We start from the raw sequence: 25259 nt of genomic DNA on the forward strand, positions 1-25259 counted from the left end.
TTATGGTCAATGAAATCCAAACAACAAGTCACTGGAAAGTGATGAAGTTTTGCAATTGGCTATGAGTATCAGAAAATTGACTGATAACTGAACACAGAATTTTAAAATGGGAGAATAAACCAGATGAAGGTGAAGATTTGGTGTGAGTTCTTCATGGTACAAGAAAATAAACAAAGTTAAAAAAATAAATGTGAAAAATGTAAGTGAAATTATAACGAGAGACAAAACTGTAATGGAGTAAATGTACATTTTTTGCTCACAAATATATCAGAGTAAAAGTAAAAAGTACCTTTGCCAAACACCACTCTGAAAAGTAGCACTTTTTCAAAAATGTATGCAAAGGAGTAAATGTAACAGGTTAGTATTCATCTCTGCAAATGTATTTTTTTAATGAATTACTATTTCCACACCTCTCATCCTTTTATTATACAGTAGTTGGAATGACAAATTTGACAAATCTTTATTAGTCTTTATTCAAAGAGAAGTGACCCTTACTTTTGAAATGGGTTTCCTGTCAACATCCTATTTTTGTCCTTACTAAATTTTCACCATGGGCAGGTCTATCTATCTATCTATCTATCTATCTATCTATCTATCTATCTATCTATCTATCTATCTATCTATCTATCTATCTATCTATCTATCTATCTATCTTAGATTTTATAAATGTAAGCTTCAATTCCCTGATTCCAATATGTATGCTGATAAAGAAAACACAAATCAATATCTGACTTTGCTTGCTGTAACTGTGATACATAAATATTCACAAAATTAAAAACAAATAGCATCACACACACAAAGCCTAATATAAAGTACTTTTATTGTCCTACTTGAAAATAAATAAAAGCTGCCATTTCCAGGTAAAGTAAATGAAAGCAAATAAAACAAAACCTTTTCACCAATGAGTTCAGCAAACAAATCGTCAGCTAAGTGGATTGAGAAATGTTCATAGCATCTTACTGTTGAGTACAGTATAACCAGTTGAAAACTGCTAAAGGTTTATTCCATTGGAGTGGATGATAATGATGACAATGTTTGGATGTTGAGGATGAGTCTCTATCCACACCCAAGACTAGAAAGGCACAGTCATTATTAAATTTGCAACCCAGAATTAGATATTACAATCACAGTTAATTCCCTGCTCAGGAAAAGATTAAATGCTGCAAGTGGTGACCCCTCTGTTGCTTTCAAAGGGATATGCTTCTGAGAAAGAAAAAAGACTTACAACATTATTAGCTTGCATTTCTTTATGAGGAAAGACTGACCTTTGATACTATCAGAAGACCCTGTGAAGATTGTAAGATCTTTTTAGACTATAAGAATGTTTAAATTGATTCTAAGTGTGTAGAAATAGAAGGGTGTATTCCTTAGGAATGCAAATGGCTGTTTGTTTAATGGTTTAGGACATTTCAGTATGTCATAACTTAAGAGTTAACTTTTAACTATGTATAACCTCAGAATGAACTGCTAGGGTTTTTTTTTCTTTTTAGGATATAAAAGAGAGAACAGGTTTACTTTAGGTATTCTGCTAAAACCCAAATCAGTCGACTGAGTTGGAAAGAGGCAGTCTCACATTCCTCTACTCACCAAGAATTAAGAATAAAGAAATTATTTTTACTTTAATTGGGTTTAAGTTCTTCCGTTGTTTACGACTTCAGCGCTCACAGTTTTTGGCGCCCAACTGGGGCAGAGACGGCCAAGCGACTCCTTGAGCGGGATCGTCCAGAGGACCGGTAAAAGGACCGACACCGGCCGGGTCGGGAGGACCAGATCCGGAAAAAGTTAGGACTGGCCTGCCTCGGGCGACTCCTGCATGGGGAATCCTTGACCTCCTCTGATTCTTCCTGAAAGTCGAGTAAACTGGGAACTTCCAGGCGGGAGGAAAAATTCTTGGTGAGTAGACCGAGGAGTCCGACCGGGAAAAGAAACCAGGCAGTGAGTGGACGGAATGTATAGATAAGCTCTCGGAAATAAAACAGTGTAAAGATTATGAATGTTAAGGACATGAGTTAGTACACTCCTCGGAAATGAAGAAGAAGTCTCTTAGAGGCTTAAAAGTAAAATAAAGGAAGGGAGTGGGAAGAATAGATAAATAACTGAACATTTCATGATTGGGAAAAAAGCACTGTTGCGGGAGGGCGAGACTCTTTGCTCTAACGGTCTGGTTATATTCTGAACTCAACGGGTCACTCAGGGAAATGATCACCTAAACAGCGGTAACCAGCGGCCTTCGGGTGAAACTGTCAGTCCGCTAATCAGGTTGATCATCCCGGTGGACCGGAGAACAGGAGGGACCGGGAGTGAAGTGACAATTGAGGCTGGTTTAGCAAAAAGAGTGCGGAAAACTCACTGACCATGGGGAAAACTAATAGCAAACTGGTTAAAACTCCTTTGGGAAACAGAAAGCATGAATTCACGTACTCATCTGTGACTGAATAAAGACTAATTGCTTGAACTATTCTTGTCTTCCTCGGGTGTTACTTCCACTGTTTATTTGGCACCCGAACAGTTCCACTCGTGTTGGAGAACCCGAGTGAAGGTGCGAATTGCAGACAGGAATAAGATCGGTGACCGCTGAGTACAATTGCTTTACCGTCCGGGAGAGGTACTGGGACGTAACGATTAGAGCGCCTCTTGGAATGAGACGGAGTCTTAAGGAGACTTATAATTAGAAGGGAGAGGTGGAAATTTAATAAAAAGGGAAAGTACCTCCCGGTCGGGAATTCGCTAAAGAAAGAGATTGAAAAAACAGGGTGTGAATGAGGAGCCTCTGTTCGGAGGATTGTTCTTGGAAAACGTACCAAGGAAAAAAACGGCTTCCAAGACTACATAGAACAGAAAACAGGGTTAGATTTAAAAAAAAATGTAAACGGTGGAATAAACAGAGCAGGGGCAGGTGGCTAGTAGAAGGCTCTGGTGATATGAGTGAACTACAGGAAGTTAGGTAGATTGTATATAGAAAAGCACGAGGGTGCTCTAGTCGAGAAAATGGAAATGTTTTAATAGATGGGAATTGATAATTAAAGATAGAGCCCTGAAAGCGATGCAGAAGTGCAATGAGGGACTGCAAAGCCAAAATAAACTTATTGCAGAAAGAGAAAAGTTGTCCTTGATAATGCAAGAACTGTCCCAAAAGTCCGGATAAAAAATGGAAGAATAAATAAATAAAAATATATGAAAAAGAAGAAGAACAGATTATACCTTGATTTAGTGACAGCATGTGTTTAAACTCCCTTTGAGGACAATAGTCCATCACCACCCCTTGGGGCAGCTGGAGGAATTAATGAGGGAGAGGAAGAAGATGGTCCCGATGATTTTTAAAATGAACAGTTTCAGCCAGAGAGGGATGAAGAACGGGAAAAGGGATGCCTAATATGACCCGATTCTGACTCCTCAGGATAAAAAAACATGAATATGAAAGGATGGAATTTCAAGCACCATTAATACAAGTGCCCTTTCCGCAATATAATGTACAACAGCCTGACTCAGATTAAAACTGTCCCACCTTCATGGTGCAAAGAAACTGGGACCTGCAAGAATTAAAAGAGGTGGTGCAGGAATTGCTGAACCAGTTCATGACAATGAAGAAACAATTAGATGACATATATAAGCCAAATACTGCAGAATGGATTCAGGTCCTTAGAAGGAAAGCTCATTTCAGGCTGAAATGATGTGAGAGTGCAATGGACAGAGACTCTGGGACGACAGCGGGTTGATAGTGGCCAGTTCAGTGTTCAGTGGACAGTTATGAGCACAAATAAAAGCAAAATATATCAGCCCTCTAATGCCCAGTGAACTTTGACAAGACTTGATGGTCCGCCTGTGCCTTTGCATTTCAGTTACAAATAAGGGAGTGAAGGTTGCATCAGAACAGCACACCGCCATTGCACTGACCACCACCATTACATGCTTGTATGCTGCCTTGATTGTTCATGTTTGTCTCAAAAACAGCAAAAATCTCTGCTGTCCTGGGTTCCTCTTGGATTACAGTATTCAAAATCATTTTACTGTATTGCATGATTTTTGGACTGTATTATGATGAAGTCTGACTCTTGGACTTTTCAGCTGCTGTTTTCAGAAAAAGAGACTGCCTAACGAACTGTTATATCTCAGCAAAACTGGCTGGAGCAGTATTACTCTTTTACAACAATCGCTTTTCTTCTAAAGTGGTTTTACCACATATCCTCATTGCTAAATCCTCTCGTTTTCAGTGGCATAATGTGAGACAATTGGTAATAGCATGTCCAGAAGGGAGGATTGGGAGTATGTGGGACCTAACATTTAGTTCACCTAGATAGATCTGTTAAGAAAATAGCAGTAGAACTAGTTGTACCTGTAACCCGATCCGTTCTGTCATTTATCTTTCACTTCTCCACCTAAACCCATGCTGTTTACCCTTAAAATTTTTTAATTAGATTTGCTCCACTCATCTCTCTGGGTACAAGGGAAATAATATTTTGTCTGAATAGCTCATGCTGAACCCTTGGTCATTTTCCCAAAGTCATCCTTCCGTTTACATTGTGCACAATATCTTATTTCGTTTGAGGCTGAGACTGGTATTACAATTGTTTATGCTGATTTAGTTAAGCGGGTGCCATTATTCTGATCCAATATTCTCCTATTCTTCCAGTTAGAAAGCATATGATTCATGACGATTCATTCAGGACCTCCATGGAGTCAATGCTGCTATACACCCTAGGACTCCTATAGTCTCGAAACCTTCCACTATTCTCTGTACTGTCCCGGCCACTGCTATGTGGTTTTCTGTTACTGATCTTGTGAATGCTTTCTTTTCAATTACTGTACACCCTGAGTCTCAGTTCTGGTTCACATTCACTTTTAAAGGGAAGCATTGGACCTGAACTGTGATGCCGCAGGGATATACAGAGGCTCTGTGTGCGTGCATGTGAGTGTGTGTGCATGTGTGTGTTTGTGCATGTGTGGGTGTGTGCGCGTGTTCGTGTGTTTATGGACAAGAATTAGAAAAGATAAAAAGTTGAAAGGTTATTGGCCAAAGGGGGGTGGTGTCCTGGTGTAATATGTAGATGAGTTGCTTTTATGTTCTGAGGCTCAGGAATAATGCAAAGAAGACACAAAGGCTTTGTTGGTCTTCCTAGCGGAAATCGGGCACAAAGTGTTCCGGAAAAAGTTGCAACGGGTTGAAAGAAAAATGAAATACCTGAGTCATGATTTGACTTCAGGGGAATGTGCACAGTCTGCAAGACGGCAAGTTATGTCTGTTCTTGGAATGTTATGATATTGATATTGCCGGCAATGGGTTAAAAAAAGATTTTTTTTTTGCTGAAAAGCACAGCCACTCCAAGAATTAGCGACCTTTTCTAATTTAGTTTTAACTGATAAAATTTCATGAATGGAGCAGGCTGAGAAGGCTTTAACTGATATAAACTAATTTTTATGTCTGCGCCTGCGTTAAGAGTTCCGGACTACGGTAGTCTCGTCCTTTCACTCTGTTTGTGGACGAGAAAGGGGGGTGTATGACTGCAGTATTAACTCAACAACAAGGAAATAGACAATGACCGGTCACATACTATTCTAAAAAAAAAAAAAATTAACAAATAAAACTGGATCCAGTGGCTGCTACAATCCCGGCCAGGTTGAAAGGTGCTCAGGTGTTGTTCTCATGAGTTTATTAACTGTTAAGGTACCACATGCTGTACATTCCATCTTAGTACAGAAAAAAACATCTCATTTGACAGGTGCGCTTGCGGTAGTGAAGTGTCAAGCTCACACAGGGAAGACGAATCCAGTAAGTGAGGGAAGATGCGCAAGCAGACATGTGGGCAAAGAAAGCCGCCTGGGACCCTACTTCACCACTAACTTCTTTATTTCTATAACAGAAGGAGGAACAAGAGTCACACGAGGATGCAGTATTATCTCTACGAACTGTAGCAACAGAAAAGGAGATAAAGACGTTGCAGAAAGAGGGATCAGATAAAGCTCTGAAAGGAATTTAAATCCATCCATTAACCAAACAAACTTTTCCTCCAAAAAGCTTCTTTTCCAGGAATGGCAAATTCTCAGATGGCCTGGATCATGCAGGAAAAGACACTATGACTCAGGATGTCGAGTGGCATTGGGAAACCACAGGGTTCTCTACATATGCCAAAGGTTTCATGTAGGTAAAGGTACTCAGGTAAGCCCCACCGTCACTCCTAACCCAATGGGTCCCTTTGAAAACCTCCAAATGGATTTCATTGAGTTAACACTGTCTAAAGGCTACCGTTATTGCTTGGTAATTGTCGATGTGTTCTCCCGATGGGTGGAAGTTTTCTCTCTAAACATGCAGATGCAAAAACTAAAGCTAAAGCTTTAATAAAAGAAATCATTCCAAGATGGGGAATATCACAGAAACTGCATACCGATAATGGAACCCATTTTGTGAATTCTGTAATAAATGAGCTGACTACTTGGCTCCAGATAAATGTGCATCATTACTGCAAATACCATCCCCAAAGTGGAGGTATTGTAGAAAGATGCAATGGTAACATAAAATCAAAATTGGCAAAAATCTGTGAGCAGACAAACTTAACCTGGCCAGATGCTCTACCCCTGGCCTTGATGGGGTTGAGAGGAAGAACACATCGGCAGTTGGGACTATCACCATTTGAAATTTTAACTGGATGCCCCATGCCCATTGGCATGGTTATCAGAAATGTTACTCTGCATACTGTGGACAATGATCTTCTCTCTAGTCTTGCAGGTCTCCGAGCCTCCCTGAAGGAAGTCCACGAACAAGTTAACAAGGCTTGGCGGACCTGTCCCCCACCAATGAAGTTCCAGATCCCCCTTGGAACCCGGATACTGGTCAGAGACACCCGGAGGAAACACTGGCATCAACCTCGCTGGAGGGGACCATTCCGAGTGCTATTATCTACACCTCAAGCTGTTAAAGTCGAAGGACTTCCTGCCTGGATCGTCTCAACTTGCAAATAATGGCATTCTTAGTTCTATTATTAATAACTTTTTCTGTCCCCTTGAACATGGGATAACAAACTTATGGGGACCTTCCCACACTAACTTTCCAAGTAGGGAAGACTACCTCACTCCAGATTGACTTTTGTACTGTTGCTCCTTGTGGAACCGGCAGCCATGAACAATGGACTAGGGCTGAAAAATATGTGTGTGTGATTACTGTCTCCACTCATTATGGCAGTAATTGTGAAAAATGGCAGTGGGTATTTGCAAATACAGGTACCTATGACTGGGGTTATCAGCCCTGGAAGGCTCAGTAACATGATCTCAAAGACAAGGTTCTCTATCATTAAAGGACATACTAGCAGAACATGTTCACATAATAATTGTAACCCATTAATTATCACTTTAAAAGATCCGTCACCCTATGATGGGGGTATTTACCTATTAGGGGCAGATGTCTCTGGAAAAGATCCTCTTGGGAAATTAATTATTCGAGTCACAGCACCAACACCCAATTCTGTCACCCCTACCTCCTTAACCTTCCCTACCACTGTCCTTCCTGATGACTCTCCATCGCACCCTGTACAGTATTTATGATCTGGCAAAATCGGATAGCACTTGATATGCTTTTAGCTGAGAAAGGCGGTGTATGTGCCATGTTTGGGGACAATTGCTGTACCTTCATCCCTAATAACACTGCTCCTGATGGCTCAGTATCTTGTGCACTTGCTGGTCTTACTGCCCTTTCTGTAGAACTTGCAGAAAATTCTGGTATCTCCAATCCCCTTGATGAACTATTTGAACTGTGGTTCGGAATTTGGGCTGGATGGTGTAAAACTATTTTCACCACTGTCCTCATTTCCCTTGCAATCATGGTTATTTTTGGTTGCTGCCTCATCCCTTGTATTCGTGGCCTTCTTCAGAGGCTTATTGACACCTCTCTCACAAAAGCCTATTTTCTTCATGCTGACAATTCCCAAAACCCTGATTACAACCCTTTGCTTTCAGAACTTTCTCCCTCTTCTGAATATGATGATATTGGGTCTGTTCATCCTCATGTGCACATTTTTTGTGCAAAAGGGGGGAACTGAGAAAGAAAAAAAGACTTACAACATTATTAGCTTGCATTTCTTTATGAGGAAAGACTGACCTTTGATACTATCAGAAGACCCTGTGAAGATTGTAAGATCTTTTTAGACTATAAGAATGTTTAAATTGATTCTAAGTGTGTAGAAATAGAAGGGTGTATTCCTTAGGAATGCAAATGGCTGTTTGTTTAATGGTTTAGGACATTTCAGTATGTCATAACTTAAGAGTTAACTTTTAACTATGTATAACCTCAGAATGAACTGCTAGGGTTTTTTCTTTTCTTTTTTAGGATATAAAAGAGAGAACAGGTTTACTTTAGGTATTCTGCTAAAACCCAAATCAGTCGACTGAGTTGGAAAGAGGCAGTCTCACATTTTTTCTACTCACCAAGAATTAAGAATAAAAGAAATTATTTTTACTTTAATTGGGTTTAAGTTCTTCCGTTGTTTACGACTTCAGCTCACAGTTTTTAGGTACATTTAAATATTTTCGAACAAGAAAAAGACCAGACAGATACAACACTTATAAACATAGAAAAGGCGCATTTCACATTTTATGCAACACTTCTAAAGGAGTCGTTAACAAACATTATATAATTTTTTTTACAAATAAAGTATTCAAAAGCTGATCTTTTTTTTTATAGCATCTAATTTACTATACATCCATTGTAAAGGTTCACTAAGGAAAGTAATGAAGTTATTCTAAGTGAAATATTGAAAGCCATTATGTCATGTGCCACAGGTGCCTCAGGTTAATGCAAAGATGAAGAAAGAAGAGTGGAAATCCAATGAGAATGTTTCAAAACAGAACGGTAGAATTATACCGTAATGCTATTTCACACAAAAGTAAACACATAATATGTTCAAATGGAAAAAGTTTTTGTAGGCAACAAAAAAGGGGGATGTGATTCTTTAAAAGCTTTTAGAAGTATGTCTTCTTTTCAAGTTCTTTAGAAAAACATAGCAAAGGTGAATAAAAGTCAATTTGCACATACAACTAATCATTTCGCTGAACTCTGCATTTGACAATAATGACTGTATAATCCTAAAGCTGCTTTCAAATTAACAGAAAATATTTTACCAAAACCAATACAAATACTCACATCGAAAAGCATATACTTCAAACATAGCCAGGCTTATTTCATGAGTGGAGACTTGCTTAAAAATAAAAATGCCAGCATTTTCAAACAGAGGCTTAATAATTAGATTTCCATCTGCCTCAATGTCAAAGTTTTTTTGAAGGTTTACACTCCAGTGACAAGAATAAGTAGATTCATCATCAAGCCTTTCCAGGGTACAGAGATGGGCATTTCGAAATTTGGAATCATGAGAAGTCCATTCCCAGATGCTCTTCAAGCTTCTATTGTGTACTGGAGCATGAAGATTGACAGGATGCACACCCTCAATAAAGAACATGGATTTGCTTGACACTATGAATAAAGGGAAAAACATAAGGTAACGCTAAAGAAAACTTGGTGGTGTCTAGGTGCTCCTCTGTTTCAAACTCCGTTCTGTAGCCATATAGTAAGAAGACACTGATTGTTTCTACCAAAAGTATACATTATTTATTTGCTATCAATTTAATGGATTTATTCACTGTTTAACATCCAGAAACAACACTTTTTTTTTTTCTTATGCAATTTCTTGTATTAGGAATTTGTTAGTTTTCACATACCCCTTGGGGTCAGAGCGCAGGGTCAGCCATTGTACAGCACCCCTGGAGCAATTGAAGGTTAAGGGCCTTGCTCAAGGGCCCAGCAGAGTAGGATCTCTTTTGGCAGTGACAGGGAATTGAACCGGCAACCTTCAGGATACCAGCACAGATCCTTAGCCTCAGAGCCACCACTCGCACACAAGTACAAATGTTTTCTTTTGCAGCTCGTTAACACAGAAAAATAACAAATGTCTGTGGAAACTACACCCCATTTTTCCTACTTCAGCTCTTTTAGTTTGCCATCCTATTAGTCTATTAACTATTCATTGTTACAATTATTAATTAATGTTTCAATTAATCATATCCATAGTGAGCTAAAATCTGTCCAGGCAACAGATCTGGCCACACAAATGGGCTAAAGGGGCTATCACCTTCTCAAATGAACTGTCCCACACCCTTAATTTTTGAGAAACTTCTTTGAAATTTTTGAGAATTTTTTTATTACATCTGCCTATTTAATTCACTCTCTAAAAAAACAAATAGTTGTACTCTATCAATGATCAGATACACTAAACACTAATTTATACAAAATCTAAATATCACTGCAACTTAAACGCTCTCGTGTCCAGTTTACACCAGTTATAAGTGGGAATATAACCAGGTGCCTTCATAGTCTCTAACAGTCTTTTGCAGTAATTTATTGACAACAAGTCTTATCTTTTACCTAAACCAAAACAATAACTGGAAATCAGAGCCAAAACATCATCGCCAAAGATCAGTATACTCAAGACAAACCAAAGGAATGCATTTGTTAACTCTCATGGTTTAAGTCTATCTCAGATGTTCAGACCTTTGAACTGTTGCGTTGATGATATCATGTAGCATGCGCTCCAAGTGATTCTTGGGTAACAAAACCTCAGAAACGGTGAACAAAACAAAAACAGGCTTTGTACATAATAAATAAAAATAACACCAGTAGTAGCACATTCCATATTTTTAATGAAGTTAAGTACACTTCCAATAATCTTTAAGTAAAACAATTAAATCCAACATGTACTGTATCCAACGCCTCAGAAGGATGAATTTAGACCAAAAACATTTTTTTTTAATTCACGTCATAAAAAATTTCTGGATTTAAATTACAAGTTGTAAGTGTCAGTGTAATCCACTTGAGAGCAAAGTCAATTATGCTAGACAGTTGTATATGAGATATGTTATATCAAAAAGCAATTCAGCTAATTAGAATTGAGTATTCAAAACAGTGGCAAGTGCTCCTTTTCGGGCCAATATGCATGTGAAGGTAAACATATCCTCACCACCTTTTCCAGCCAATTTGTTTCATGGCATTTTAGCTTTTAGAGGAAGATCCGTTTCTAACACACACACAGATTCATATGTGTACTAGGGGGGCGGTGCCCAACCCACAGTTGCGGTCAGAATATTAGTAAAATCTGTAAATGTACAAAAGAAAAATTACTATCTATTGGAGTCAAAATCACGAAATTCTATAAATATGTAAAATAAAAATGAATTATTATTTAACGGAGTAAAAATCATGAAATGAGAATAAAACATTTACTCTCTTACCAATTGGAGTATTCCCGTTAAACTGTGGTCCACTGTGCTCAATGAGTATTTATAAGAGATTAAATAAACAATCCATTCGTTTTAACTGACATTCTTATAGATAAAAACTGTTTTTTTAAAAAAAATGACACATTTAAATAATAGGAAAAATCACGTGAAAACTAAAGTGGTATGCAATGGGTCATCGTATCTCGACCTTCAGCTAACTAAATCACCTAAATACAAACATTGGTGTTATGAATAGATCTTTTTTTTAATAGTTTGGTCCTGTGAAAGAAAATTTACTTGATCAAAAATAAAAACCACAACTTTTTTGATATTAAAAAACATATCAAACATATCTTGATATTTTAGTTTATAATTTAAACACGGAATAAGAATCTGAAATCTAACATCGCATTAAAGTTCGATAAATTTTGAAAAGAATGATACCAAACATATACGGTATATGTAGGTTTTAAAATAAGTCAGATTTGAAGAGTGACAAAAAACATGACAGAAAAACATCACACAAAATCATTGCACTTTTTGGCTTAGGATTTTATATATAGAGAGTAAATATGCATAAATATATATATATAGTTGAGATTACTGTGCAAGGAATTCATTGGGCTTCCACCTTACCCAGAAGTGCTTGCAGACCACACTGTTGGGACACTAGAAGTACTCCTTGAATAAAAAGAGCCAGCTGCCAGTACTCTGGGAACCAGAGTCAAGAGGAAGGGAGACAAAGCTTACCGGAGGAGGAGTGAAAGATGAGAGAGATAGAGAACGACAGAGAGAGACAGAAATAGAAAGAAAAGAAAAAAAAAGAACTGTGTATGTTATATTTGGTGCTTGTACTGCTGTGGGGGATGAGAGAAAAATGCATCCCCACATATAACAGATGGGGTTTGGGCGGCTGGAGTGCCCTCTGCAGGCCACTATACATATATACTGCTCAAAAAAATTAAAGGAACGCATCAAGTCAATGAAACGTCTGGGTTATTGATCTGGTAGGTTAAGTACTAGATTGGGATGTTAATCAGTTTCAGCTGCTTTGGTGTTAATGAAATTAACAACTGGTGCACTAGAGGGGCAACAATGAGATGACCCCAAAAACAGAAATGGTTTACCAGGCGGAGGCCACTGACATTTTTCCCTCCTCATCTTTTCTGACTGTTTTTTCACTGCTTTTGCATTTGGCTACGGTCAGTGTCACTACTGGTAGCAAGAGGCGATACCTGGACCCTACAGAGGTTGCACAGGTAGTCCAAGTTCTCCAGGATGGCACATCAATACGTGCCATTGCCAGAAGGTTTTCTGTGTCTCCCAGCACAGTCTAAAGGGCATGGAAGAGATTCCAGAAGACAGGCAGTTACACTAGGAGAGCTGGACAGGGCCGTAGAAGGTCCTTAACCCATCAGCAGGATCGTTATCTGCTACTTTGGGAAAGGAGGAACAGGATGAGCACTGCCAGAGCCCTACAAAATGATCTCCAGCAGGCCACTAGTGTGAATGTCTCTGACCAACCAATCAGAAACAGACTTCATAAGGGTGGCCTGAGGACCCAACATCCTTTAGTGGGCCCAGTGCTCACTGCCCGGAACTGTGGAGCTCGATTGGCATTTGCCATAGAATACCAGAATTGGCAGGTGCACCACTGGAACCCTGTGCTTTTCACAGATGAGAGAAGGTTCACCCTGAGTACATGTGACAGACATGAAAGGGTCTGGAGAAGCCATGGAGAACGTTATGCTGCCTGTAATATCATTCAGCATGACTGGTTTGGTGGTGGGTCAGTGATGGTCTGGGGAGGCATATCCATGGAGGGATACATAGACCTCTACAGGCTAGAAAATGGCACCTTGACTGCCATTAGGCATCGAGATGAAATCCTTGGACCGATTGTCAGATCCTATGCTGGTGCAGTGGGTTCTGGGTTCCTCCTGGTTCACGACAATGCTCGGCCTCATGTGGTGAAAGTATGCAGGCAGTTCCTGGAAGATGAAGGAATTGATGCCATTGAGTGGCCCCCACACTCACCTGACCTAAATCCAATAGAATACCTTTGGGACATTATGTTTCGGTCCATCTGAAACCACCAGGCAACACCTCAGACTGTCCAGGAGCTCAGTGATGCCCATGTCCAGATCTGGTAGGAGATCCCACAGGACACCATCTGTCATCTCATTAGGAGCATGCCCCAACATTGTCAAGAATGCATACAAGTACGTGGGGGCCATACAAACTACTGAGTACGATTTTGAGTTGCTGCAATGAAATTTTGTCAAAATGGACTAGCCTGCCACATCATTTTTTCACTTTGATTTTCGTGAAGTGTTTGAATTCAGCCCTCTGTAGATAATTTTCATTTCCATCAAATGATGTGCCATCCTTTCTTTCCTAACACATCACCCAATCCATATCAGTATAGATATCCAGCATGATTTTTTTCCCCCATTGAGATCTAATATTTTTTCATATATATGAGTCGTTCTCTTTAATTCGAACAAAATTAAAGTAAAAACAGCACTTGATGGCGTGATTGAAAAAATGCATATTAAATGTAAAGAAAACAGCTTTGGAAGATAAGATTTAGTTGCCTTTCTGTGTGTGTCAGGAGAGAGTCTCTGTCATTTGGTCAGATCAGGCTGGCCACAGATGCGTTCTGTCTAGGGAACCTGAGTTTTATATTTTCTTAAATTAAATAGTGACAAAACTGAGGTTCTCCTCATTGGTACAAAATCAACATTATCCAAAACTGATCATATTACATTTGTTATTGATAATTCATCTGTCTCTCCTTCCCCACAGTTTAAGAGTCTGGGAGTCATCCTTGATAGTACTTCATCTTTTCAGTCCTACATCAATAACATCTCCAGGTCTGCATATTTCCACCTGAATAACATTAATTGTATTCGCTCCTCCTTCACTCCCCACACCACTGCTATCCTTGTTCATAGTCTTCTCGTCTGGATTATTGCAATTCTCTTTTCTTTGGTCTTTCACGAAAATCTGTTTATAAGCTTCAAATGGTTCAGAATTCAGCTGCCCGCATCATTACTAGAAGTCTCTCTATTCACCGTATCACTCCTATCTTGCAGCAGCTTCACCGGCTTCCAGTTATGTTCCGCATTCAATTCAAAATTCTTCTGTTAAATTTTAAGGCTATCCACAACCTTGCCCCTCCATATCCGTCTGACCTCCTCCATGTTGCCATTCCCTCCCGTACCCTCGGATCCTCTTCCTCCATCCACTTGACTGTCCCTTTCGTTCGTCTTACCACTATGGGGAGCAGAGCATTCAGTTGCTCTTCTCCCCAGCTCTGGAACTCACTACCAGCTGAGCTTAGAAATACTGAACCATTTTCACTTTTCAAATCTAAACTTAAAACTCATTTGTTTAAGAATGCTTTTTCTCTTTGACTATAATTGCTCTGTCTGATTTTAAATTTTGTATTTTTAGTTTTACTTATAATGTGTGTTTTATCTATTGTTCAGTGTCCTTGAGTGTTTAAAAAGGTGCCTACGAATAAATAAAATGAATTATTGTTATTATTGTGCTCTGATCACTGGGCAGAGTCAGTTGCTCTCACAGAAGATCTTCTTGAAGCTGTGGAGGTAAAGGGAGAAGACATGGTTAACAACCGTGCTCCCTTTTATTCTGGGGTAGTATACTATACCTCTGTTGAATCTGGAAGGTGCTCCTCCAGTGTGCATGTGTGAAATTACCTACAGCATATCGTATTCTTCATTTTCTCCTTGACTATACCCTTATTACTAAAATCCATCTAATTTGATGCTATCTGTAGAATTAACTGCATTGTTAAATTTTATATTGAACTTTTCTAAATAAGTAAAAAAGCAACAGTCCCTACATTTAACGGTCAGAGGTCCCACTTTTAAAATCACCTAATTTAGAAAAAGTTTATTTTACTTACAACAGACCTACACATATACAAACCATATACATTGTTATATATGGCCGGCCATTCATCCCGGCCAATACACCCACGCCACCAGGTGGAGCCCTCCCTGCAGCATGGAGGTCCCCGAATGCCAGCAGGGAATTATGGATATTGGAGTTTTTCTTTACAGCCCTACTGGATACCATGGGGGCCACTAGAAGGCACTGCAGGGAGGAGCAGTGACTATTTTCCCTATGCCCGGAAGTACATATGGACAAGGGGAAATGACGTGCTTCCGGGGTAAAGAAAAGGGATTTTTATCTGACCCGGAAGTGTTCCTAGTCACGTGGACAGAGAGGGCAAAACACTTTCAGGTCACGGACTATAAAAGGACTGTGGGAGCTCCCAGACGGGGAGCTGAGCTGGGTGGAAGGGTGGCAACGTGTCTGGGAGTGGAGGATTGGTTTATTGTAGTGTATTGTATAATTTAATGAGTATTGTGGAGGAGAGGGTGCTTTGTGCACTGTTGTGTATGAATAAAGTCAACATCTGGACTTTTATCTGGTGTCTGACGAGTGGTCTGAGGGTTCAAGGGGTCAAGAGGACCTCAATCTGTCACAACATATACAAACCAAGTTTGCATCCTTATTTAATTTGGGTCTTGAATTCTGTCTTGTAGTTTAAGCACTAGCTTCTCATTATATACATTATAAAAAATATTTAAAATATAAAGAGGAATAATATTACATATGCTACAACATAATGGTCATGGGCGACACGATGGTGCAGTGGTAGCTCTGCTGCCTTGCAGTTAGGAGACCCGGGTTCACTTTCCGGGTCCTCCCTGCGTGGAGTTTGCATGTTCTCCCCATGTCTGTGTGGATTTTCTCCGGGCACTCCGGTTTCCTCCCACAGTCCAAAGACATGCAGGCTAGGTGGATTGGCGACTCTAAATTGGCCCTAGTTTGTGTGTGTCCTGTGGTGGGTTGGCACTCTGCCCAGGATTGGTTCGTGCCCTGGGATTGGCTCCAGCAGACCCCTGTGTTCGGATTCAGTGGGTTGGAAAATGGATGGATAATGGTCATGAATATCCAAAAGGCTACTGTAGTGACATGGAGCCTAAATGGATAAATTCATTGTGTCCTAATGACGAACCAAAGACACTTTTCTGCTGTGTTGACTAAAGTAAAACAATTTGCCAGACTCTTTTAGTGTTGCCATTTGTACTATGGAATCAAAAGTTCCAATAGGCACTTTGTATACGATAGGCATCTAACTGAGAAACAGGCTAACAATTCTGAAAACCATGCTGGTGTTTTGTATCATCACAGATAGGCTGGAATGTATACTGTGCCTCTGCTTGATGATCCTGTTTGTAACTTTTTATTGCTATATAGCTCTGCTTCATTTAGTCTCCCCTCTTTGACAATTATGCCAGGAAAGAAACAGCAGGTTTGCAAAATGAGGAAAAATGCCCCTAGTTCAGTGGTTCTCAACCTGTGGGGCGGGCCCCCCTAGGGGGGTGCAAAGTAACAAAAAGGGGGGCGTGAAGATGTGAAGAAAAAAAAACAAGTATCAAAAATATGAAAAAAAATCTATTGAAACCAAAACAAATTAACTTAAACTACAGTACATTCTGATAACTGTTATGAAAACTCAGGTCGCAAATACTTAAAGGTTGAGAAACGCTGCCCTAGTTTATTGTCCATAATACATTCACTCTTTTCCTACTCTGCTACCAACAGGTTAGGCTGGAAAGTAACAAGGAAGACCATACTTTATGTTCAAATGGAAATTCTCAGAGAGTCAGAGCTCAGTAACACAAAAGCTAAGCATCATGGGGGAATCCCAGACAAAATTGCATTCTTGTTATTTTTCATGTATTGTGCTCTTTCTCTCATTGATTTTCTGACAGTTGTCTAATAGTTTCATGTGCAAGGTGGGAAATCAAAACATCAACTGGCCTTTTTCTGGCATTCATAGTGCCATCTTTGTAAACCCAGTACTGCAGGTGCTGACCAACTGCCATATGGCATTCAATAAGGAACTGGGTTTTGTCAAAACATCATTTGAACAGAGAAATATGTTTAAAAATTCTAATCTTAATACATGTTTGTTCCACCAAATTCTCCCCCAACTCCATCCCTTGCCCGTCTTTTCTCATGCTAAGTGCTATTGCCAACCTGGCAGTGGAGAAAAAGTAATAAAACGTAAGTATAGTTCTAACACTTCTACCAAAGACCAGATTAAAGAGGCAGTCATTCATAGTAGACATAATGGATATAGGTAAGTCCCCCAAAGTATATTGACCACCACACTTTAGGGCATCATGCAGACACAATATTTATTGTTAACTTTACATTACACACAAATAAACCTTTTGTCATACCTCAAAAAATAAATAACTAAAAGAAAACACTGTCATGCACAATAATATTATAAGGTACCTTAATACATATTTTTCCATATTAGGAAAACATCATGTTATTACAATAGTCTGCAGTGCTAATTGATGTTTATTACATGCATCCATCGGCCTTTTTCTGTTTGGTTATAACTGCCTCTAAGGACAACTATGCGGGAGTGATACAGGTTTCTGCGTCATGGAAGAATGCTTACGTGTGTGTAGCCTTTCCTGTCTTTTCAAGAGACTTGGTGAGGCACTGTACTATGTGACGTTAGCATTGGGTGTGCTTTAAACAGAATGATGTCAAGCGGTGAATGCTTTTAATGGAAGTGGATCAGCTATCACTCAGCGGTCTGCATTTTCTCTTGTACAGTGCTAACGCTGATGAGTGTGCAGCACATTAATGTGGGTTCCCACATTGTATATCAGTAATAACACATTTAATTGATGAAGATTTCAGCACAGAGGATATCTGTCTTTATTTCATTATTCTTTTTCAAATTTCTTTTGCTTGCAACATAGACCAGGTCATTGGTTTTCTAATGACGGCGGGGTGGGGAGCAATATTGGTACCAGTCAAGTGCAGGTGTTGAAAGGTGACTTTCTTTCTTTTCTTTTTACAGTCGGCTTTTCATGTCGGTTAAATTTGAACTGTGTAATTTGTTATTTTAAGATTCACATAAAGAGAAACCTACACATTAAAAAATAAATATATATTTATAGAATTTGATATTCTGTAAATGAAAACCATTATTTGGCACTTCCTCACAAATATTAAAACATCAAAAGAAAACAAAACAGAGGCAGAGACCAAACAGGTTATTTTAGGACAGCTTTTGTGAAATATTCTCAAACTTTTCATACTTTGCACTGTAACTTGTAATAAGAATTTGATTTTTTTCTAAATTTAAATAATATACTTTCAGATTGAGTTATGGGAAATTTTTTTTTACAATTTGTATTTATTATTATTAATTTTAGGTCTACAGGAGGTCTGCAAGTGTTAATAGGTAGACCAACCCAGGAGTGGACTGGGTGTTCATGAGTGAGCCACAATGCATGTAGCAACAGACAGGCAGACGTTTTCAAAGTTTCTCAAAGCTCAGACTATTTTACTGATGGGAAGACTCCCTTTGTTATATTTGTGCTTCAGCTAATGCTTGTGACTAGACCAGGGGTGCCCACACTTTTTCAGCTTGCGAGCTACTTTTAAAATGACCAGGTCGAAATAATCTACCTACATTAAAAAAGCTATATATATATGGTCACACACATGCGCATGGGAGGCAGCTAAAGGGCGTGAGTGTCGGCTGTTCTAAGACATGCTGGGATGTGGTAGAGTGCACTGACTCTTTTTCTCCCTTTCCTGTAGGCCATTCCTGGGAGATTCCAACTGCTCTCTTGACGTCACTTCCGGGACTGAGCCAATGGAAGTAGACCTTACCGGCTCCGGCCCCTGTGATGTCACGTCCAGGCTCAAACCAATGACTGAAGAACATGGGCCCGATCCTTATGACCTCACTTCCTGTCTTCCCCTTTAAAAGCCTACCCTTTTTCCCTTTTCCCTCAGTCTTGTTCTGGACTCAGTTGTACATACTTCAGTGCTGATTATTTGATAAAAATGACCTTTGCATAAACCTTTATCTGTTTATGTCTCATTATTGTGACTATATATATATATATATATATATATATATATATATATATATATATATATATACAGTATATATATATATATATATATATATATATATATATATATACATATACATATATATATATATATATATATATATACTAGCAAAATAAAATACCAAGGCTTCAGCGAGAAGTAGTGTGTTAAAGAAGCAATGAAAAGAAAAGGAAACATTTTGAAAATAACGTAACATGATTGTCAATGTAATTGTTTTGTCACTGTTGTGAGTGATGAGTGTTGCTGTCATATATATATATATATATATTTACACACACACACATAAACATATATATACATATCTATACATATACACATATACATACACACACACATATATATACATATACATACATATCTACATATATACACACACAGCTATTTCGTATCAGTGCAATACGCTGCTTGTTAAAACGGATGACACCGCTCTTACGTGCAAGTCTGCGTGGATATTATGAACTATCGTATTTGTTCAAGTTCTATTTAAATTTTAAATAGAAGGAATTTTTATTTAGTCGACAGAAATATCTTTGGTAGGAATGGTAAAAACAGACAGGAATATTATTCGTGAATAAATCAACTCAAACCTTAAACAACTTATAATATTTTGCTCTCCATAAAAATATATCCTGTCTAAATTATACAAGTTAGAAATAAAGTAAACGTTAAAAGAACAAACATTCAAATTTCTTTACTCTTATGTAATTTTATATAAAAATAAACTTAGATTTTAAATATCCCAAAAGATTTTGCTCTCCATAAAAATATATCCTGTCAAAATTATACAAATTCAAATATGAACATGCTGCATAACAAAACCTGGAAATATAAATAAAATGTGTTCCTTTCAGCAATAACAAATCAAATCATTCAGTTGTCTTTGCTCATATGTCATTTTAGAGCTGGACGCCTGGCATCTTTTTTTGGCCACAAGTTCGTTTCTGTTTGGTGTGAGGTTCTGTGTTTTGGAGATTCTCAGGATGGATTGCAGGTGCTCATCAGTGAGGCGACTCCTGTGTGCTGTTTTGTTAGTCTTTATCACTGAGAAGAGCTTCTCACACAGATATGTGCTACCAAACATGCACAAGGTTCGAGCCGCATGTAGACGGACTTTTTGTTCTTCAAAGTCACCAAAGCGCCGTGCAAACTCAGTGCGCAGTCGCTCAGTTTATCAGCAAAGTGCGTATTTGGGAACACCGTAGTGACGACTTGGTTCAACATTACTTGGCAACAGGGAAAGTGGGGCAAGGTGAACTGGTGCATTTGTGTCTCCCATAAAAGCAGCTTCACTTGAAATCACTTTGTGATTGTGCACGGGTAAAAACGTCCGCTGAAGTGTCAGATTCTTATTTAATTATTCTGCTTTCTGTATCTTCTGCATTGCATTCAGGTTACCCTGATGTTTTGTCTCATAGTGCCGTCTTAGATTAAATTCTGTAATTACAGCCACATTAGCTCCACAAATGAGACACACGGGTTCAGTAAACATATACTCAGCCTCCCATCGGTTTTAAAGGCTCTATTTTCAGAATCAACTTTTCTCTTCAGCATCGTGTGAGCTAGCTTCGCAATAACTTGCAGCATCATAAGCTAGACTTGATTAACGGTAAGTGTTGGCAAGGCAGCTGAAGCGCTGCATTATGGGATCTGTAGTTTATTGTGTTACCAGCGCTTCATATACCTGGGCCATTAATAACAATAATACAGTATATAAAATGATCTCGGGGCGGATATAATTACGCCGGGCGGATGTGGCCCGCCCTTGAGTTTGACACATATGGGCTCAATAGAACTTGAGAAGATATATTTTTTCAAATGTGGTCGCGCAATTCAGATAGAGTTGGCGTGCACTACAGCCTGCATGCCTCAATAAGTCATCCTCCCCTCGCTCTTACTTTTTTACCGTTCATCTAATGAATACACTGAGTATGGCTTTACCAAAACAATCATTGATGGCGAATAAAGTATCCATTATTCGAGTATGTAGATCGGGATATATATATATATATACATATATATATACCCGCGTATCATAGGAGAAGTAGTGTGTTAAAAAAGCTAGAAAAAGAAAAGGGAACATTTTAAAAATAACGTAACATGACTGTCAATATACAGTATTTGTTTTGTGAGTGTTACTGAGTGTTGCTGTCATCAAGGATTTGATTATCATTATTTCTTTCAATCAGGTTCGTATTTGTAGGATGTGTTGTGTTCAAGTTACATTCCGTGTTTGTCAATCGTTGTAAAGATGACAGGTTTCTTTCATCGATTCGTTTCTTACTGCATCAATAAACAGCTCGTCTTCTTCTTTATCTGAGACCTGACACACTGCATGCACGGGTTTTTTTACACTGTCTTCCTTTAGCGGGACATTGACTTTTCCACCGTGTGCTTTGTTTCCGCAGTAGCTGGATTTATGAATATGCTTGTATGTATCAGGCGCTTCATATTTTTGCTGCCTTTTCAATTGTGTAATTCGGTTTTGTTCAGCGCTCTTTGGAACTGTTGCTTATTATCTGTGCACTGCGTCAGTTCACGTGAGCCACTCGGTGTACATGCATCGAAGGTTCCCAGCTATGCTGGTGCCATCTTGTACTATGTCCATGGCTGTATTTAATGTTACCTTAGTCCTTTCTCTCGCAGTTTCGCTGAGTTTGTGTCAAACACCACCCTGACCATCTCATCTTCCTCTCCATAAACACAGTCCTTCACCCGTGAATATTTAGTGGGAGTTTGCTATTGGATTGCTTATATGGGCAGGCACTAAATTACAAACACCAGCGGCAGCCTGTCTATGAACTTAATTTAAAGTGTAGGTTTACATGTGCTTTGTTTCAGTAGCAGAACTCATGAATATGGTTGTATATGTCACTCGCTCGCTTCTTATTGTTTCGCTGCCTTCTCAATTATATAAAGCATGTTTTCTTAAGCGCTTTTTTGAGGTCTTCCTGGTTTTCTATGTACTGCGTGATTACGTGGGAGGCGTGATGATGTCACACGAAACTCCGCCCCCACGGCGTTGAAGCTCATCTCCATTACAGTAAATGGAGAAAAACAGCTTCCAGTTATGACCATTACGCGTAGAATTTCGATATAAAACCTGCCCAACTTTTGTAAGGAAGCTGTAAGGAATGAACCTGCCAAATTTCAGCCTTCCACCTACACGGGAAGTTGGAGAATTAGTGATGAGTCAGTGAGTGAGTGAGTGAGTGAGTGAGTGAGTGAGTGAGGGCTTTGCCTTTTATTAGTATAGATATACAGTGGTGTGAAAAACTATTTGCCCCCTTCCTGATTTCTTATTCTTTTGCATGTTTGTCACACAAAATGTATCTTATCATTAAACACATTTAACCATTAGTCAAATATAACACAAGTAAACACAAAATGCAGTTTTTAAATGATGGTTTTTATTATTTAGGGAGAAAAAAATCCAAACCTACATGGCCCTGTGTGAAAAAGTAATTGCCCCTGAACCTAATAACTGGTTGGGCCACCCTTAGCAGCAATAACTGCAATCAAGCGTTTGCGATAACTTGCAATGAGTCTTTTACAGCTCTGGAGGAATTTTGGCCCACTCATCTTTGCAGAATTGTTGTAATTCAGCTTTATTTGAGGGTTTTCTAGCATGAACCGCTTTTTTAAGGTCATGCCATAGCATCTCAATTGGATTCAGGTCAGGACTTTGACTAGGCCACTCCAAAGTCTTCATTTTGTTTTTCTTCAGTCATTCAGAGGTGGATTTGCTGGTGTGTTTTGGGTCATTGTCCTGTTGCAGCACCCAAGATCGCTTCAGCTTGAGTTGACGAACAGATGGCGGACATTCTCCTTCAGGATTTTTGGTAGACAGTAGAATTCATGGTTCCATCTATCACAGCAAGCCTTCCAGGTCCTGAAGCAGCAAAACAACCCCAGACCATCACACTACCACCACCATATTTTACTGTTGGTATGATGTTCTTTTTCTGAAATGCTGTGTTCCTTTTACGCCAGATGTAACGGGACATTTGCCTTCCAAAAGTTCAACTTTTGTCTCATCAGCCCACAAGGTATTTTCCCAAAAGTCTTGGCAATAATTGAGATGTTTCTTAGCAAAATTGAGACGAGCCCTAATGTTCTTTTTGCTTAACAGTGGTTTGCGTCTTGGAAATCTGCCATGCAGGCCGTTTTGCCCAGTCTCTTTCTTATGGTGGAGTCGTGAACACTGACCTTAATTGAGGCAAGTGAGGCCTGCAGTTCTTTAGACGTTGTCCTGGGGTCTTTGTGACCTCTCGGATGAGTCGTCTCTGCGCTCTTGGGGTAATTTTGGTCGGCCGGCCACTCCTGGAAAGGTTCACCACTGTTCCATGTTTTTGCCATTTGTGGATAATGGCTCTCACTGTGGTTCGCTGGAGTCCCAAAGCTTTAGAAATGGCTTTATAACCTTTACCAGACTGATAGATCTCAATTACTTCTGTTCTCATTTGTTCCTGAATTTCTTTGGATCTTGGCATGATGTCTAGCTTTTGAGGTGCTTTTGGTCTACTTCTCTGTGTCAGGCAGCTCCTATTTAAGTGATTTCTTGATTGAAACAGGTGTGGCAGTAATCAGGCCTGGGGTGGCTACGGAAATTGAACTCAGGTGTGATACACCACAGTTATGTTATTTTTAACAGGGGGCAATTACTTTTTCACACAGGGCCATGTAGGTTTGGATTTTTTTTCTCTCTAAATAATAAAAACCATCATTTAAAAGCTGCATTTTGTGTTTACTTGTGTTATATTTGACTAATGGTTAAATGTGTTTGATGATCAGAAACATTTTGTGTGACAAACATGCAAAAGAATAAGAAATCAGGAAGGGAGCAAATAGTTTTTCACACCACTGTATATATATATATATATATATATATATATATATATATATATATATATATATTTATATATATTGTGAGATATGCCCAGCCATTCATCCCAGCCAATACTCCCAGGCCGCTAGATGGAGCCCTCCTTGCAGCATAGAGGTGCCCCGAATCCCAGCAGGGAATCATGGACAGTGGAGTCATAATACACAGCCCTGCTGGATACCATGGGGGCCGCCAGGAGTCGCTGCAGGGAGGCCCAGGGATTTATATTTTCCATACAGCCGAAGAAAAAGAGAAGTTTTTACCTGACCCGGAAGTGATAGAAAGTCACACGAACTGAGGGACAAACACTTCCGGGTCAAGGACTATAAAGGACTGTGGGAAATCCCAGACGGACGAGCTGAATTGGGAGGCAGGGTGGCTAAGCGTCTGGGAGTTTGGAGGATTGGTTATTGTTATTATTGTTTATTGAGAATTGTGGAGAGGCGTGTGCTTTGTGCACTTATTTATAATAATAAATCAATTATTTGGACTTTTTTCTGGTGTCTGACGTGTGGTCTGAGGGTACAAGGGATTGAGAGAAGCCCTAATCTGTCACAGTTGGCGTAGCCGGCAGGATTCTCTGGCCGTCGGTTTGGCAGATGACCTGTATTTAAAAAAATTTTACTGTGGACAGAACCCTAAGAAGGCAGCGTCACGACAGGCAGAGAAAAATCACCAAACCTCACCTTTATCAAGTCCGTCATGGGGAAGAAGAAGACAAAGCAGAGCGCCAGCAACAGGGGAGGTCTAGCACTCAAGCCTTGGAGCGGCTACGCGTTTCGGGAGAGATTTCTGGAGGAGGACATCTCCGACGAGATATGTGCCGGGAATGTGCTTGAGAATCTTTTTAAATTAACACATTATCCCGTGTACATACCTCCCAAATGTACATCCGAAGGCTCTGCAGGAGGCAGAAGAAAATCCCGAAGGCGATGGCGCGTTCTCGTTCAGGCAAATGAATAAAACGCAAGACTTCCGCATTACGGGTGCCGGCGAGGGACATGTGACCTACCACGAGGGATTCCAGGAAGGTGACGTTCCGTGTCCAGCTGTTTGTGGCTTCGCCCAAGAAAAGACGGACTTGGTTTTTCCGAAGGGGAAAGGGGAGGCGAGCGAAGCACCG

General features: G+C 39.5%; 1 protein-coding gene across 1 annotated transcript in view; it reads right to left on the reverse strand.

Annotated features, from left to right (window-relative positions):
- Window positions 1–25259, reverse strand: part of LOC120532836 — a 69818-nt gene that overhangs the window by 29536 nt on the left and 15023 nt on the right. Inside the window, exon 2 of the mRNA XM_039759246.1 lies at window positions 9128–9454. Coding sequence (XP_039615180.1) covers window positions 9128–9440 — 313 coding nt within the window. The 5' untranslated portion in view covers window positions 9441–9454. The remainder of the gene's footprint in view (window positions 1–9127; window positions 9455–25259) is intronic.

The sequence above is a fragment of the Polypterus senegalus genome, chromosome 7, assembly GCF_016835505.1.
Source record: "Polypterus senegalus isolate Bchr_013 chromosome 7, ASM1683550v1, whole genome shotgun sequence".
NCBI classification, from domain to species: domain Eukaryota; kingdom Metazoa; phylum Chordata; class Cladistia; order Polypteriformes; family Polypteridae; genus Polypterus; species Polypterus senegalus.